This window comes from Silene latifolia, chromosome 11 (genome assembly GCF_048544455.1).
Source record: "Silene latifolia isolate original U9 population chromosome 11, ASM4854445v1, whole genome shotgun sequence".
Lineage (NCBI taxonomy): Eukaryota > Viridiplantae > Streptophyta > Magnoliopsida > Caryophyllales > Caryophyllaceae > Silene > Silene latifolia.
The window spans coordinates 17,799,763-17,817,249 of NC_133536.1; the positions used below are offsets into that span (position 1 = coordinate 17,799,763).

The 17,487-nt window shown below is 37.8% G+C and overlaps 1 protein-coding gene across 1 annotated transcript; it reads right to left on the reverse strand.

The window, feature by feature from the left end:
- Positions 1-15,678: 15,678 nt before the first annotated feature.
- LOC141611262 (jasmonate-induced protein homolog) lies at positions 15,679-16,973 on the reverse strand. The gene is made up of 3 exons (XM_074429763.1): positions 16,890-16,973; positions 16,260-16,560; positions 15,679-16,119 (listed from the first exon to the last, which is right to left on the reverse strand). The coding sequence occupies exons 2-3, from the start codon at positions 16,542-16,544 to the stop codon at positions 15,922-15,924; spliced, it is 483 nt and encodes a 160-aa protein (XP_074285864.1). The 5' UTR covers positions 16,545-16,560; positions 16,890-16,973; the 3' UTR covers positions 15,679-15,921.
- Between the last annotated feature and the right edge of the window lie 514 nt (positions 16,974-17,487).

The following is a 17,487-nucleotide window of genomic DNA, read 5'->3' on the forward strand; positions in this document are numbered from 1 at the left end:
CGAGTTTCTGAGTCGGTTTTGGGTCCGAAGACGGTTTTAACTTTAAATAGTGTTATTTTAATGCAAATGAAGTTAGAAAACTTTTGAAATCATTTTTCATATTTGAGTAGTGCATTAAACCGTATCATGTATAGCCAATCCATGTACGCATATCAAAAACACGTTACAGTCCGATCATCATCGGGTGGTTTTTGGAAGGTGCAGATACTGGGTATCTATAGGTGGATGTGGCGGCACATTTGCAGTGGAATGACTAGCTTGTCTACGTTGCTTAAACGCATAGACCTCATCGTTCCCCGCTAAGCAAATAGCGGCATTGTGCCCAGCAGTACCACATCTCTTACAGTAAACCACCTGCTGCACCAAAGAATGGAACATAGGTGGAAGATCAAAGGTACTCAAGCCTTCCCTTTGACGATCTTTTACCTAGAGTTGTCTAGGTAGGACCTGTAGGACCTATCAAAACAGCACTAGAGAAAAAGATGAGAACGACCTCAAGGAATAAATTTCTCGAGGCTAAAGACAAACAAAAATAACAAGTAAATAAATAGTTGCCTCCCCGGCAACTGCGCCAAAATTTGATACCGTCGTCAGGTACCAAAAATAAATATCTAAGTACTACTAACAGAAGTCAGCGGTAAGTAGGGTCGATCTCCACAGGGAGGCGATCACTATCTACTTGTCAACTCGGTCTGTCTATGGTCACAGTTGGGGGTTTTTAATTGTTTGAACTAAACTAAGGGAGATTAAAGTACGAGAAAGGAATAAGAGAGATTAACAATAAAGGAAGAGAACTAGGATTGTCGGGTCATCAATGAATATCGGTTAATTGCAGCTAAGGTCACAGATCAGTCAATTGTATCGGTCTAAGGGGCAACGAATATCTCCTTCCGGTCTTAATTCGGCCTAAAATACTAGTAGCTTAACTTACGCCCTCACTAAAGCATCCTATTGTTCACTGCGGGTCTCACCCCTTCCAACCTTCCGGTCATTAAGCTAAATGCATCGATTCAAGTAGCTAGTTACAGTTAATTGGAGTGATTAACAACATAAACATGATAACAACGAAAGATTTGTAAACCTAATTAGAAACTAACAACAGTTCAACGAATCCCCTAAATCCTAACAATTAAATTAGCTAGACATAATGGTGATAGAAAAAGAGCGAAAGAATAGAGGAATAATAAACATCACAAATTAAGGAGAGAGTAAAAGAAAGAGAAAGAGTAAAAGGAAGAATTACAGATTAAGAGATCCGGGAAAAAGAGCAGAACAAAGTAGCAGCCATTGAGAGAGGAAAAACAGTGTTTTAGAGTGTACGAGATGTAAAAGGTGTGTTTATGACCTAATCCCGACTTCCTTTATATAGGGAAGTAATTATTAGCATAAAATAAACCTAACACGAATTAAGAAACCCGTGTATAATAGCTAAATACTCGATCGAGGACTTTTATATCACTCGATCGAACAAATCCAAGCTAAAACTTCTCGATCGAGTACTTTAGGTACTCGATCGAACACTATCTAAAATCAGCCGTTCGATCGAGGACTTAAACTACTCGATCGAACACTATTCTACTCGATCGAGTGGTTTCCAGTGCATAATTCCTGCTTCGTGCACTGAACTTCAAACGGCTGCCATCTTTTCGTTACTTGGGAAAATAGAGCGTTTCTTGTGGCGTTGGAAAGCTAAGAGGACAAGCTTTCATCTCCAATTATAATCACCTGAAAATCAGTTGTAAAACTCGAGATATGGCTCTTCAAATTTGGCACTAGTAATTTGAAATTCTTTCTTTGCTCGCCTAGCTATCTTACTTCTTTGCGCACCACAATTAGTAGTTTCCAAGCTCCGACTCAACTCATCTCCTAAATGCACGCATAGGGACATGTTTTAGGCTTGATTATGCTCCTTTCCAGTTCATACCTGTAAATAATACAAGGCAAACCAAAGTAGACTATTCGAGGGACATTTGTAGCTATTCACCACTAAATATGCATAGAAATGCGTGCAAATGAAGTACAAAATATCTATATAAAATACACGCATCTGAGTGTTTGGTGAGGAAGGACTTTCTGATAATGGGGGAAGAATGGATTAGTAAGAAACTTAATTGCAATGAGGAGCTAATTAGACTAGATTGATTTGAGACCATCCATTGATATGTAATCTCATCCCTCTATTCCCTTCATCCAAAGGCCCGTAGAAGGACTAAGAGACTCTTTAGATATGAGAGACTTATGAGAACCCTTTCTCTCTCTCTCTCTCTCTCTCTCTCTCTCTCTCTCTCTTTCTATATATATATATATAATAATAATAATAATAATAATAATAATAATAATAATAATAATAATAATAATAATAATAATAATAATAATAATAATAATAATAATAATAATAATAATAATAATAATAATAATAATAATAATAATAATAATAATAATAATAATAATAATATAAGAATTAAGTACTTACAAGCTTCTTCTTAATCAATCTATAACCACCTCTGGAGACTTGAGCCATGAAAAACGCTCTCTTTGTTTGAAATGTTCTCTAGGTTCTGCTTACTCATAGTCTTCATAAAATGAATTGTATCGAGTAACGTAAGCATATTTCTTTACTTATTAAGTGATTACTAATAAAGTGATCCCAATGAGTCACAGATAAATTACCTTAAACTTGTCAGACTGCCTATAAGCGATAAAGTTATACCAATCTTCTTGGCTGACATACCGATACTTCTTCGTTGGTGGTTTCTTGTTCATCTCCCCAGTCTTCTTGTTGAACAAGTGGTTCCGAGCAACCTTTAACTTCCATGCTCTGAAGGATTCCCCCTATCTTTTTTTGTGGGTAACCATCATGTTGTTGGGGGACAGTGTAAGCTACCTGCATATATGGTGAGCATATTTGGTTAGTTTCGGCTAATAGCACATATCGAATACTAAGATAATTTCATCTAAAACATTTATTATTGTATATACATACCTTTATTCTCCCCCATAGCTTTTCCTTCAGGTCTTCACTCAACTGATTGATACGCGGCAAACCGAGAGACACATACTCTCTTACACAACAACCAATCCAACTCGCGAAATTTGAAGCAAAGGTACCATCCGACAACCCCGTTAATTCATCCCATTGAAGTTTATTAGGTATCCCTCTCTCTATTGCTTCTAGGGAAACCCTATGGCGCCTTCGCCCAGTATCCGATTCCAAACTATTCTCATCACCTGGATCTTCTTCGCCTGACTTTTTCCCATCTTTTCTTTTCCGCTTTCCACTCATATCTAAACCAGAAATTAATAAAGTACTTACTTTAAGCATTAAGTCGACATAGCAGGAGCACCGTCTCAAATAAATGATCACACAGTATACCTAAAAATACAGGTGTTGTTTAACACACAATATACTTAAAATAATAGGCGTGTTTTAACACACAATAAACCTAAGATAATTAGGGGATAATATCACAACTAAAAAAAGAAAATAAAGACATTAAGTTAATGAGACGAAGGAGTAGGGTTTATTATTACTTCTTCAAAGAGGAGAAGCCAGGCCCGGTCTGGCGATGAAGGAGGGGACGGCAAAGGTAATGGGGTTTGCGACGGCGACGACGATGGAGAATTCTAGTGGTTCTAGGGAAACTCAGTGTTCGAGGGTTTTAAGTGAGCGAGTAGAAGGTTTGCATGTGTGTTGGTTGAAGAATGATTTAATTGAAACTAATAAATACGGGTTAAGCTAAACCGCCTTCTTTATTTTGAAATATGATAACGGTTGAATAAAAACCCGTAATTGTTTTCATTATAATACAATGGTTGGTGTGTAACCGTTGTCTTTTATCTTTCATTGTGTCCAGTTTTTCCCGCAAATAAATAAAAGCATCTTCCATATTTGGTACTCCCTCCATTCAACTCCACATTACAAGTTTTTCTTTTGTACAGTATTCACAAGTGAACATTCAATGTCGATTTTCTCTCGATATATAGGTGAAAATATATTCATGTGAGATCTTATTTTATTCGTCTTTAGGAGCACATTAAGAATATCTAACTTTTATAATTTTTGCAAATACGTAGCTTAAGATATTTACCGTGTAAAACACGCGTTGACAAACGTGAAAAAACAAACTTGTAATGGGGAGTTGAATGGAGGGAGTATTAAGTTAGTAATTCAAGACTAAATTATACACAACCCAATGTAATTAATGCATATATTAAAAACTTCTTTCCTTAATTAGTTTCCTAAATACAACCCAATGAGTAATTAATAAACATACATTAATCAAATGACCCAAAATACACTATGTCATGGACAATATCTCTTCCCATTAATGATGGTGTAGGAGTCTCTTTCAACTCTGGTCTCCTCCAAATCCGACATCACCTTCAATGACCTAAACCACCATTGACGTGCAAGCTTTTGTTGCTTCACTCACGGTAGATACATACTAGTCACATCTGGGTAATATATACCCCACCATCAAATCCTCAGAAGAACCAACTTCGAAAGCCGATGAATTCTCATCTGTACCTTCAAGAATTATATGTTTAGGGGGGAACTTAAAGAAATGGAAAGGACATTGTTCCTTTAACCTTTCTCATAACGCATCCATTTTAATCTCGCTTTCAATATAGCTCGTTTGACGACATAATTCCCTTAATCTTTTATTTTCTGCTTCTTCTGACAACTTACGATCCCTCTGCATCCATGGACTCGCAATATTTGTACTTTGGTTAACGGCCATCATTTTGGAACAAAATTAAAATTATAGAATCACCCATCAATAATGCAACGTTGATTCAAACCCACCAATAATGCAACGTTGATTCAATAAAAAATAACTGAACAGTCCGTGCATTGGTCAAATCAAGAATAATGAGAAATATTCACCACGGCTTAAAAAATCCCGTCGTCATATCATGTACTTATTTTTTTTAATATATTGAGTCGTATGGTCATATCTTACATGTATTTATTTTTTTAATATATTGAGTCGTATGGTCAAACAATTAATAAACGGTCCACATTAAAGTTAGAACGTCACGATTGACAACGGTTGTAGGTGAACCGTTGTTAATGAACAAATTTACAACGATTGTAGGTGAAACGTTGTTAATGAGTATTATGTAGCAGTAATCTTTCTATGTAGTTCAAAAATAGAAGCAAATCAAACAAGCATAACTTAACACTTTCAAAATGATCATTTCATTTAATTTTAAACCAAATACATTACAGCATTTATCAGAAATTAAAAGATATATAATAAGCCGGAACAACCCCGGTTAAGAGTAAAAAGCGCTTTAACCTTCCACCAACTACGCCACTCTGGTATAACGCTAACTTCAGGGTCATTGGCTTCATATTTTGCAATAACAGATTGAATATATGCAAAGACACGACTTGCATGTGGAGATAAGGTTGGAAGAGTACAACTCAACATATATCTCGCTGCAGCCAAGTTGCGAGTAATAGGCCGATGAGGGTATGAAGATTATGATGATGACGAGGCTTGGTTGACAAGCCGGACTACTTCACGTGTAATACTAGGGATTTATTAAGCTAAGTACTCGATCGAGTAAAGCCTACTCAGCCGAGTAGTGCTAAATGTGCTTTCTGTTTGGGTTCTGCCGAGGCATACTCGGCCGAGTATGATGAATACTCTACCTAATAGAGGATACTCGGCCGAGTATACTCTATACTCGACCGAGTATCCGGTCTGACGGGTAATATTTTCCACGATTGATTTAGAAAGGATTAGAGTTATTTATAAACGCAAAATAGTTTCCAATTACATTTCATAAAACCTAATCACTCAAACGATGCTCTAATCCTCTCCAAATCTCCCCTTGTGTGTGTGTGTGATCATAACAAGTGCATTCATCCTTTGTTTCTTTCGCCGGTAAGTCTTTATCCCTATGTTGTTGCTGATTAATTCTAGGGTTTGTCTTTATTCATGAATTGGGGGATATGGAGTTTTGCAGTTAGTGATTGGAATTATATGATTGTTGTTGTAGGTGACGATGTGGTAATTGTTATGCATTTGTATGGTTGATTGCAGCGTAAGCGGATTGCAAAAAGGTAGGGTTTCTCCTACTCAGTACTGTTAATTGATTGAGATTGCATATGTTCATAATTGTTGTTATCTGCTGATCATCGGAGGATAGGTGTTGTGGTGATGCTTGGTGTGGTTGTATTGTGACGGTTGTGGGGTTGTGACAGCTGTGATGCTATGTGTCTGTGATTGTGGTGGAGTCACTTGCGGGAGTGGCTTCACACCCTAGTTCGCCCTCCTTGGAACCCGTCACGGGAGGGGATGTGCACATTAAGGGACAGGGATTGTTAGTCGCTCGTTGATGAGCTGGACTAGGTGGGGATGGGTTGCGGTCACCCACTGGCGGCGAGGATTACCTGTTGCGATGGGTAATCTGGCAGGGCTACACACTTTGGTGTCTAGTCGGTTACTGTGTGAGATCGGGAGACCGGGGATGGAGGATGATCAGCTGGTTGTATTATTTGTTTGTCTTATTGTGATTGAACGGTACTGACCCCGTGTTGTTGTTTTTTAAAACCTGCGGTGATCCATTCGGGGATGGTGAGTAGATTATGACAGGTAATGCAGATGTTTAGCTCTGGGACAGTCATGGGGAGTCATCACTCGAGTCTAGCTTCCGCCGTCAAGAGACTTAGCATGCATTCTTTGTAGTTGTTAGACCTTTCACAGTTATACTATGGTTTGGTTTTGGAAACATGTAATCACTAACTCTTTATACTTTAATAAAGGTTGTTTGGAATTGGTAACTTTGATATGCTAACCTCGGGAAACCGAGATGGTAACAATCTTTCATGTGGGGTAGTCCTTGGTAAGGTACCTTGGTATGAGAGGGTGTTACAAAGTGGTATCAGAGCCGAAGATTCTGGCACCTAAAACTAATGAACCCAATGAACTTAGGGAGTCTAAATAAAATGAACCCGGGGAGAGTTGTTTGGAGCTACCGCAAGGACTTGGGAGACGTCCCGGAGTCGCACTATGGCCCTCACCAACTCAAGCCGGTCAAGGGGGGAACTGTGTTGTGTGTTTATTTGATTCATGCGTGTTGTGTGTCGAAAGTGAATGCTTTGAACATGTGGTAGAAGGTGTAATGTGTGAAAATCTGTGAAGGACATTCTGAAAGTGGTAGAAAGGCATGATGGAATTGATGTGTGAAATCAGTTGAAATGTTTTTGGCATGAAAAGTATTGGCATGTTACGTGTTTACTATGTGGCTTTCAGATTTATGACGTAATATGCTTAACTTTGGGTAGCGATGCATAGTATATAGAATTGCATGCTTAAGTATGTTATCGTAAGTTTATGTCGTGTTTAATTTTCATGTGGGTATGATAAAAGTGAATCTATAAACTGGTTTCTTGAAGTATTGAGTTGTTGTTGTTGCCTTATGCATGTTCAAATTGTTTTGGTTGAGAAAATTTGATTTGTATGAAAACCGATTACGGAAGAGTTGTCTTAAAACTGTCATAAGTCGAGTTCTAGAAATTATATGGTTGTGGTTCCAAGTTAAGGTGATAGCTTGTCGTCTTACGATTCTAACGATAGGTCACACGCCCAAAACGACCAAGTAACGAGTGAGATATGACTGTTTTACGAAAACTGGACGATGCTGAGAATTGTGTTGGTACTCGACCGAGTAAAGTAATACTCGACCGAGTAACGGATACTCGGCCGAGTATTACTCGACCGAGTAACGGATACTCGGTCGAGTATTGGCCTCGGCCGAGTATTCCCAATACTCGACCGAGTAATCCTCTGTGATAATTATGTTCGCTTCTGGAGTCGAAAACTCGGCCGAGTAATATAGTTACTCGACCGAGTATCATGTACTCGACCGAGTACCTCAGTGGGCGGCTATTTTGAGTTGGTGGCTATATTTTCACCTTAATTTTTAAGTCGGTGGCTATGTTCTTACATTTGTTTTGAGTTGTGGGGTATGTGCACACATATGTTTTGAGTCTTAACGCATTCTTTTATATATGTGACGGTCTTGATACGTAAGTTACCAAATGCTATGATAGGGAGGATGCCGGCGTATGAGTGATAGGTGTTGGATATAAAGGACATGAGTTATATGTGGTTGTGAGGGATAGTGGAACAAGAAAAGAGTAAATTGATAAGCTAATCGAGACAAGGAGCATGTTTTGCGAGATATGATGAGTGATATAGTCGTGGATGGAGTAATATAAAAGTAAGTGTATATGGGCAAGAGTGATGTAAGTGTAAAGAAACGTGAGAATGAAAGATTGAGATGAGGGATACGAATAGTGGCATATTGGGATGTGTAAGGATTTATGGAGGGAGACGGTTTGGATTGAGTTGCTTAAGGATATATGTGATAAAGGTCGCTATAGAGAGATGGAAACGAATAGTGTATAGTGAGGTCAAGTTATGCCGCGATGAGTAGACAGTGGTTGATTTGGGAATTTGGAATATCAAGGGGTGAGCCTAGTGTGTGATTCTTTGGGAAATTAACTGTATGAGGTAAATTTTTGGTTTTCTAGAGATACGAGAGGGAGATACGACTAATTGAAGAGTAATTGTTAGTGTGTGGATTTGATGGTGACAAGGGTGAGTGAGAAGCAAGATGAGAGAGGATAAATGATAAGAAGACTGATAAGATATTGATATGAATTAATGGAATTAGAGTTGTGGAGCTATGGGAAAATAAACAGTTACTAAAGAGTTAGGTAGAAAGAGAAAGGAGATAAATTATTAATTGGTTTTATTGAGTAAAAAGGGGGAAAGAGGGATGGAAGTAAGTTGAGAGAACGTTGACCGGAGTTAAGGAGCATGAAGGTAGGAAATTATGGAAATGTACGATAACCTCATTGGAGGGTGTGAGTTAATGGTTATATAGGAGAACGGGACGACGTGTTAGCCGTGAGTTTCGAGGTATTAAGGGAGTATGAAGCTTGTAGAATGTTTGCACGGTCTGAGATTTTGGTGGAGAGTTAGGTGACGGTACGATAAAGAATAGAATTGGGAATAATGTTGAGGAAAATTCTGTTGATGGATCTGATGCTCGTTGTATGGGATGACAACCAAAAGAGGAAATAAAACTGTTGTATAAAGAAGTGATAGTAGGAGAGTAGTCACATGAAGGATGTTGGTGTCATAGTATTGTCACTAGTGGTTGAGGATGATGATACTTTAGGGAAGTTAGTTGTTCTAATGAGGTTGATTTTGTGGAGGTCATTTGTATGTTTGGTTGTGAGGAAGTATAAGATGTGGATATATGAGGTGTTCGCTGGAAGTCGGGTACTGATGTTATGGCTACATTTGCCGGAGGGGTGATAATAGTGTGTATGATAGGATACGTTATGAAGGGCACCTGAGTTAAGTCCGGATGAGAGGTATTCATTGTCAAGTAGTAACTTACGTGATCAGGATTGACTAGTTATATTCGATTATGGGTCCATGAGGTGTGTAAAACTTTGTCTGAGGTCCTGGCCTCACGAGTAAGGGTGTGGCGTGATAGTTACGAGTCGTTGTATGTGTGTTCCGTGTCACATGTGATACTTATATGTGTATGTATAATATCTGTAAGTAATGGAGTGAGGTTCCGGCCTCAAGTGTCATGGTATGGATAATATCCATAAGGTTGGTATTTGTGATCTCTGTCTAATATGCTGCGTCGTGATCTGATAGAGTAGTTTTAAGAAAGTCTTGTGGTCAAGGAAGTTGTTCTGAGTCAGTGTTATGAGATTGTAAAAGTTGTGATGGCTATCGATATGGTTGTTGTGCACTGTGCACGGTAATTCGTGTTGTGATAGGAGTATTTTCATGTTGTCATAGACCGTTGTTTGTTTACTGCTATTTCTGATCAGTGTCGGTCGGGGTATATAGACCGTTGTGTTGGTTCCCGATGTTTCGTACCAGTGTCTGCATGTGTATGTTCCTATTGGTTTTTATAGAGGATGATATGAAAGAGAGTTGGGTATGGTGTTGTTGTTGTCATGATAAAGTAATATTCTGTTAATGGGACACAGTTGTGAGAGGTGGTTGGAGTACTTTTGATCTTGTTTTAGATGAGGCATTAGCGGATATAGTTGTGGCAAGAGAATTGTGGAACATGTGTGGTATGATCTGGAAACTACAAGTGGTTTAGCACCTTTTCTTGGGACAGTGAGTACGGAGTTTTGGGACTTAGTATCCTTTTCAGCTAAGGGTGAGTTTTGTGGTAATAAAAGAGATGAACTTGAGAAGTTAAGGGTGAATATGTGTAACAATGGTGGATTGTGAGCTAAGATCGTGGAGATGAGTGTATAAGTATATAGAAGTATGTTGTTTTACGGTAATGTGAAAGAGTTGGGGTAGTGGTTATACTGAGGATTTTATGAAATATGTTATGTGAGTACAGAATAATTGGAGACACGAGAACTGTTAAAGGAAGAGAGTCCTGGTTATAGGAATGGTTGTAGGTGTTGAGGTTATAGTGGGTTATCGTTGTCAAGCGGTAGTAAAGAGGATTATGGGAGGTATGGCAATGGACCTAGTATTAGTGAGTTACGAGGACGTAACTTTCATCTTAAGAGGAGTAGGATCGACAAAGAGAGTTTGATGGTTGTACATGTTATAGTACAATTGGAAGTTTGAGTGTTGGTGTAGAGTAAAGGATGGACTTTTCGTGTTGTGGTCGATTTATTACAGGTAATGGCAGTGCTCGTAGTAGTATTATGTTTAGGAGTGTGAGTAATGGATTGTGTGAGGATGTTTATGTGTGTGAGTAAACTTCGAGGACGAAGTTCGTTTTAAGGATGGTAGAATGTAACATTCCGGTTTTGATGGTTGATCTTATTTTGTGGACTGTCTTGGTATTGAGTTGCTAGTGAGTGTTATGAAAGTGAGACGAGGTTGGCAACATTATATTGTGGTTATTCGATAATATTTTGGAGTCAATATCGAAAGGATATGTTATCTAGTAAAAGCATGGTTGGTGGAGTTAGTGTTAGGTGTCCATGTTTTATAGGTTGGGTTGGAACTTCGGGGATGAAGTTCTTTTTAAGGGGAGAAGACTGTAATACTAGGGATTTATTAAGCTAAGTACTCGACCGAGTAGAGCCTACTCAGCCGAGTAATGCTAAATGTGCTTTCTGTTTGGGTTCTGCCGAGGCATACTCGGCCGAGTATGATGAATACTCGACCGAGTAGAGGATACTCGGCCGAGTATACTCTATACTCGACCGAGTATCCGTTCTGACGGGTAATATTTTCCGCGGTTGATTTAGAAAGGATTAGAGTTATTTATAAACGCAAAATAGTTTCCAATTACATTTCATAAAACCTAATCACTCAAACGATGATCTAATCCTCTCCAAATCTCCCCTTGTGTTTGTGTGTGATCATAACAAGTGCATTCATCCTTTGTTTCTTTCGCCGGTAAGTCTTTATCCCTATGTTGTTGATGATTAATTCTAGGGTTTGTCTTTATTCATAAATTGGGGGATATGGGGTTTTGCAGTTAGTGATTGGAATTATATGATTGTGTTGTAGGTGACGATATGGTAATTGTTATGCATTTGTATGGTTGATTGCAGCGTAAGCGGATTGTGAAAAGGTAGGGTTTCTCCTACTCAGTACTGTTAATTGATTGAGATTGCATATGTTCATAATTGTTGTTATCTGCTGATCATCGGAGGATGGGTTTTGTGGTGACGGTTGGTGTGGTTGTATTGTGACGGTTGTGGTGTTGTGACAACTGTGATGTTGTGTGTCTGTGATTGTGGTAGAGTCACTTGCGGGAGTGGCTTCACACCCTAGTTCGCCCTCCGTGGAATCCGTCACAGGAGGGGATGTGCACATTAAGGGACAAGGATTGTTAGTCGCTCGTTGATGAGCTGGACTAGGTGGGGATGGGCAGCGGTCACCCACTGACGGCGAGGATTACCTATTGCGATGGGTAATCTGGCAGGGCTACACACTTCGGTGTGTAGTCGGTTACTGTGTGAGATTGGGAGACCGGGGATGGAGGATGATCAGCTGGTTGTATTATTTGTTTGTATTATCGTGATTGAACGGTACTGACCCCGTGTTGTTGTTTTGTAAAACCTGCGGTGATCCATTCGGGGATGGTGAGCAGATTATGATAGGTAATGCAGATGTTTAGCTATGGGACAGTCATGGGGAGTCATCACTCGAGTGTAGCTTCCGCTGTCAAGAGACTTAGCTTGCATTCTTTGTAGTTGTTAGACCTTTCACAGTTATACTATGGTTTGGTTTTGGAAACATGTAATCACTAACTCTTTATACTTTAATAAAGGTTGTTTGGAATTGGTAACTTTGATATGCTAACCTCGGGAAACCGAGATGGTAACAGTCTTTCATGCTGGGGTAGTCCTTGGTAAGGTACCTTGGTATGATGGGGTGTTACATCACGCCTCTTAATCCAATAATTCAGTTGATGTTCAAAGGATGCTTTGATTAATGGGTGTTGATCGGCGGGAAGCCCGGCGAGAACCTTCCCATCATCTGCAATCGTTTGTGTAAGCCGTTCTTTGTTGTTGATAAAATTAGGGTTCATTGCCATGCTGTTTCAAATTTGTGTAATGGGGATGAAATATTGTGATTTGATTAATGGATGTTAGTAAATGATGCTTTAAAATTTATATTTTATAGTCACATTTATAATTTTTTTCAAAACCGTTTGGTAATTAATTCCTAAACATTAATTATCTAATTAATGTAAAAGTTGACTTACTAACTAATATTTTAAACCTACGTAACTTGCAATAAATACTTAGAAAATAAAATAATCTACCACGTATATATTCAAGAAAACCACAGTCATAACAAGAAATTAAAAGACGCGCGGTTTCAACAACATTAATTAGAATAATAATAATTAATCAACATAATCATCTTGTAATTCCCCTGTGATTGAGATAAATATTGGGAATTTCAATATGTGGATTATTAGGAGGCATTTGTTCCGCCTCCCATGAACGAGGCACAATGTCAATATAGTGATGATATGTTCTTAATAGATTAATGTCACAATCGGCTGCAATCCATAAATATTGCGCTTGTAACACATCATCCGTATAATAATTTTTCTTCCCAGCATCATGATCCTCGTATCTTGCCAGGAGTTTTCTCGCTTGACGGAAAGAGTCCTGCTTCTTCCCAAAACCTTTCAACCCGATCATTGCGTAACCAATAAAACCACGAACTTTAGTCCAAGCTGGGTGAACCTTTTTAACGTTCGTATAACCACCTTGACGAAGCATATCTCTCATCCAAGTAAAACTTCTCGAAAAAGCCTTACCATTGTCATCATATTTGATTGGAATGTTGTGTATAATACAGGTAATAGGATGGACATAGCGGGTATTTGATTGTGATTCGGCGGGTGTAGAAGACGACGACGACATGGTGATCGAAGTGTAATATTTTTAATTAAATTATACGCTATGATTAATTGAACTTTGAATTGGTGCATATGGTTAATTGATCACATTATAAGTGATATTTTTATAGGAAAATATGTATGCATGTCTGAATATAATAATGGACGGATAATAATAATGGTCAAACAAAACAATGCATGCAATGGTTCATTATTTATCATACACGCATGAGTTGAATATTAAACATTGAAAAAAAGTTTACAACGATTATTTTTAACCCGTAAATGATAAATAACAACGGGTACAGAGGAACCGTTCTTTCATAATAGAAAATGATAACGGTTACAAGCAGGGCCGTCTTGGTGGTTTCAGGAGCCCTGTGCAAAATTAAAAAATGAGGCCCCACATAATATATTAATGCTTTTTTTAAAAAAAAATTCTATTAATCCAAATTTCAACCGACGCAATCCTAAATATAACTAAAAGGACCTAACTCAAAATTTCAACATGTTATTAATACTAAATTTTGTTATATAGTTAAGATACTAAACAAAATAATAAATTGAATTGTACACAAGTAAGAACACAAAATTACTTTATTTCGTGAGCCAAACTCAAGGTGATTTCCCAAATTTTTTGGGTCTTTCTAAGTGTTTACTTACTAAAACATTTTACATTATCATATTTAATTTTTGTTTATTAAAATACTTTACATTTATCATATTCAATTTTTAAGAAAATTTGACCGATAAAAGAAATGGGTATATGAATGTGAGCCCAAAAAAAACTAGAAAAAGGTCGTTACAAGGTATTGAACTTGTGACCTTGTGAATAAAAGGTAAAGTTCATACCACAACACCAGCACCTTTCATTGTTTATCTCTTGTGCAACATATATTTATCTTAGACATACTAGGTTTCGAAGCCCAAAATTTTGGGGCCCTGTGCAGCCGCACGGGCCGCACAGGCCCAAAGACGGCCCTGGTTACAAGAAACCCGTTGCTATAACATAACAACGGGTACCAAAAATCGTTGCTCGTGTTAATTTAGTAACGGTTTTCGAAACGCCGTTTTCTTAAACTGGTAACGGTTGTCTGACAACCGTTGATAAGAGTAATTCTATAACGAGTTTTTGGAAACCGTTAAACGTTTTTGATAACGGTTTCTTAAACAACTGTTGTCACATTATAATAACAACGGTTTTCGAGGAAAACCGTTATTCTTATTAGCGCGGTCTAGGTTTCCGCCAATATTTGGAAAACGGTAATCTAAGTGTCATTATTATATATGCATTAAACCGTTGTGATACGCTCGTTATTGATGGCCAGATTTAGCGTAGTGTGTAGCCTTCCACAATTTCCCAGGGAGGGTTAGCCCCTAAGATGAAGCAATAAACAGAGTTCCGCCAGTAGTCAAGCTCCACTTTCACCTCCTCTGTAGTAAATTGAAGTAACCCAGATGGTTCCTGCTCAATCAATAACCACCAAAATCGGCGTAGTAATGACCTTAGGCTCGTCCTCTGTTACGTCCTCCACCAAAAGCTCAAGATTTAGCGCAGGGATTCCCACAACTTCATGAATTGGCTTCTCTTTAAGCACATCTGCACTTGTAGGTCCCTGAGCGACCTTGGTTAGAGCCGTAAATTCCTCTACATTATTTTGAGAAAGAAGATCGAACTTATTTTGGTTCATCGTAGATGAAGTTTTTACAGTTGAAGATGAATTTTTCGAAGAAGATTTGGCCGACGTCATTGCATATCCCTAGGGTTTTCTCTCTTTTTTTGTGTTTTTACTTACCCAACTCGATATAGAGTAAGGATTCTTCGTAAAAATGAACAGCACGTGAAACAAAGAAATTACCGCGCTCCAAATCTTCTTGTGACGATAACCAACAAAATAAACATGCACTTACGACCTAGCTTGGCGAATTTATCCCCTTTATTGTGTTGATTGTGAAGAAAACAAAGACAACCAAACACACGCAAATTATTACTGGCGGGACAACTTTTCGAAACTCATACCCTAATCAACAGGTAACATAAACCTACAAAAAAACCTTCTACTACTATGGTACTTGCATTGCAGCACCCTTCAACAACGAGGTTATGGGATGACGACGCGTTAGGTTTTTAAATATTACTCCCCCATTTTAAGTCATTTTCATAAGTTTGCTTGAATTAGGTGAAAGAAACTTCGAACAGTTGTTGAGTTGTATAATAATCACAATCACTTAAACAAAGGTATTGAAGTATTATCTTATGAACGACAAATAAAGTCATACAAATTTTAAGATAATAGAAGTAACAGTTTATATATGGTATGTATACAAGAGGTTAGAAACCCCGGCCAATTAACCATTACATTGTTTTTATAACCAAACCATAATAAGGTGGTATGGTACGTAGTAGAAATAAAACGATAAGTAACCAAGTAAGCCGGATTAAGTAGTAATACCCGTGCTTGATTTATTTATTATATATAGTATACTTTTCCGTTATCTTAGTTTATATAGAATTGTTGAGCTAGTTCAACCAATAAGTTGTCCGCAGGTTGCCTTGAGGGAATTGCCATTAGGGATCAAATGACACAATTCCGTGTGAATAGTGGCCTTGGTAATCGGGTCACAGGCGACACCCACAGGCGAAATTGATTCATCCAGTTTCTTAAGAATTTCTTCGTCAGTCATCTTTTCAATATCGTACTTAGAGCCACAGGTAACATAAACCTACAAAAAAAACATATGTATAAAATATATATATTGCTTAATTACCAGACAAGTAACAACAATAAAAGTAGGTGGAATTACGAGGCAAAATCGACTATATATAGCAAAATAATAGATAGATGCGCATGCGTGTTTGGTACCTTGTTGGGTCTGGGAGGGAGGAGTGTTTCAGCAGTTGTGTCCCAAGCTAGGACCCAAGCAGGCGATGTCCCAATTGCATTGATGACGGGCCCAGCATAAATCACTGCTCCTTTCGACACAAACCCGTCAAATGTCACTTCCTTACCAGCGTCAATAGTAGGTGGTACCGGGCCTGGTCCAGGGTGCGAATACTTAACATAACGTTCCGAATGAAGCTCATGTGGGGTTTGGTTCTTCATGTTGGCAATGAGCTGCTCACTATTTTTCACTTGCATCGAAGCCATATTCTTTGTTTGATCTCTGTTGTTACAAAGCAAATCATACAAACAATTTAGTAGCCAAATAACCGTGTATTAAGTTAACAAGACATTTACTATCGTAAGCTAAAATAAAATGAAGGTTGTATGAGGTCTTTATTCAAACGTTCTTAAGCAAGATATACTATTTCAGAAATACAAATTATATATTGGTTAAGACAGACCCAAACCAAGACAATACTTAAAACTGATTTAAATAAACAAAAATAAATAAATAAAAAGGTTGTGAGAGATTTTAATCTAAAACGAACGTAAGCAAAGACCCGAGTTTACAAACGTTGATATCTTAAGGCACAAAATGTGACTACATACCTCGACTAGGTACAACACTCGATTTCTTATAAAACTATGTGTTGCTATGCTATAAACATTCGTCCATTCATCTTATTTATAGAGAGTTATACCTAGTTATATATTCACATTATTCCACAATTTAGTTATCTTATCTCTTACCACATGTGAGTATATGTTCTCCCACTTAACGAACATATTAAAAAACCCTAGCCTTTTCGGACACGTGCAATACAATAATAGCGTACCTAGTAATCCTAATGGGTTTTGTGTGTTCTCTTATGTTTTAATATAAAATAGTTTTAAACCCGTGTAAAATTGCACGGGTATGTATTTGGGTCAGTATTAATATTTTTGGATGTATATTTATTTTTGCATTTCTATTGTACTTATCTAGTTGGTCTAAATCTACGATCTACATAATTTATCATGACGATATTAACGTAGCCTATCATTCGTACTTGTAGAAGTAGAAATTACTCGGTAGCCTATCATTGTCATCTTCCGAATTCAGAGTGCGAGACTGATAGTAAAATTGCCAGAATTTTTGCTTTAAGTACATAAATCCTCGGTGATGAACGACTTTCTATACAGATGTGAGATGATTATTTTTTTCTAA

Coding starts and splice junctions, on each gene's coding strand:
- LOC141611262 (XM_074429763.1), bottom strand. CDS start 16,544: ATGGCTTCGATGCAAGTGAAAAATAGTGAGCAGCTCATTGCCAACATG. Junction 16,120..16,259: donor TCCCTCCCAGACCCAACAAG/GTACCAAACACG, acceptor TTTTTTTTGTAG/GTTTATGTTACCTGTGGCTC.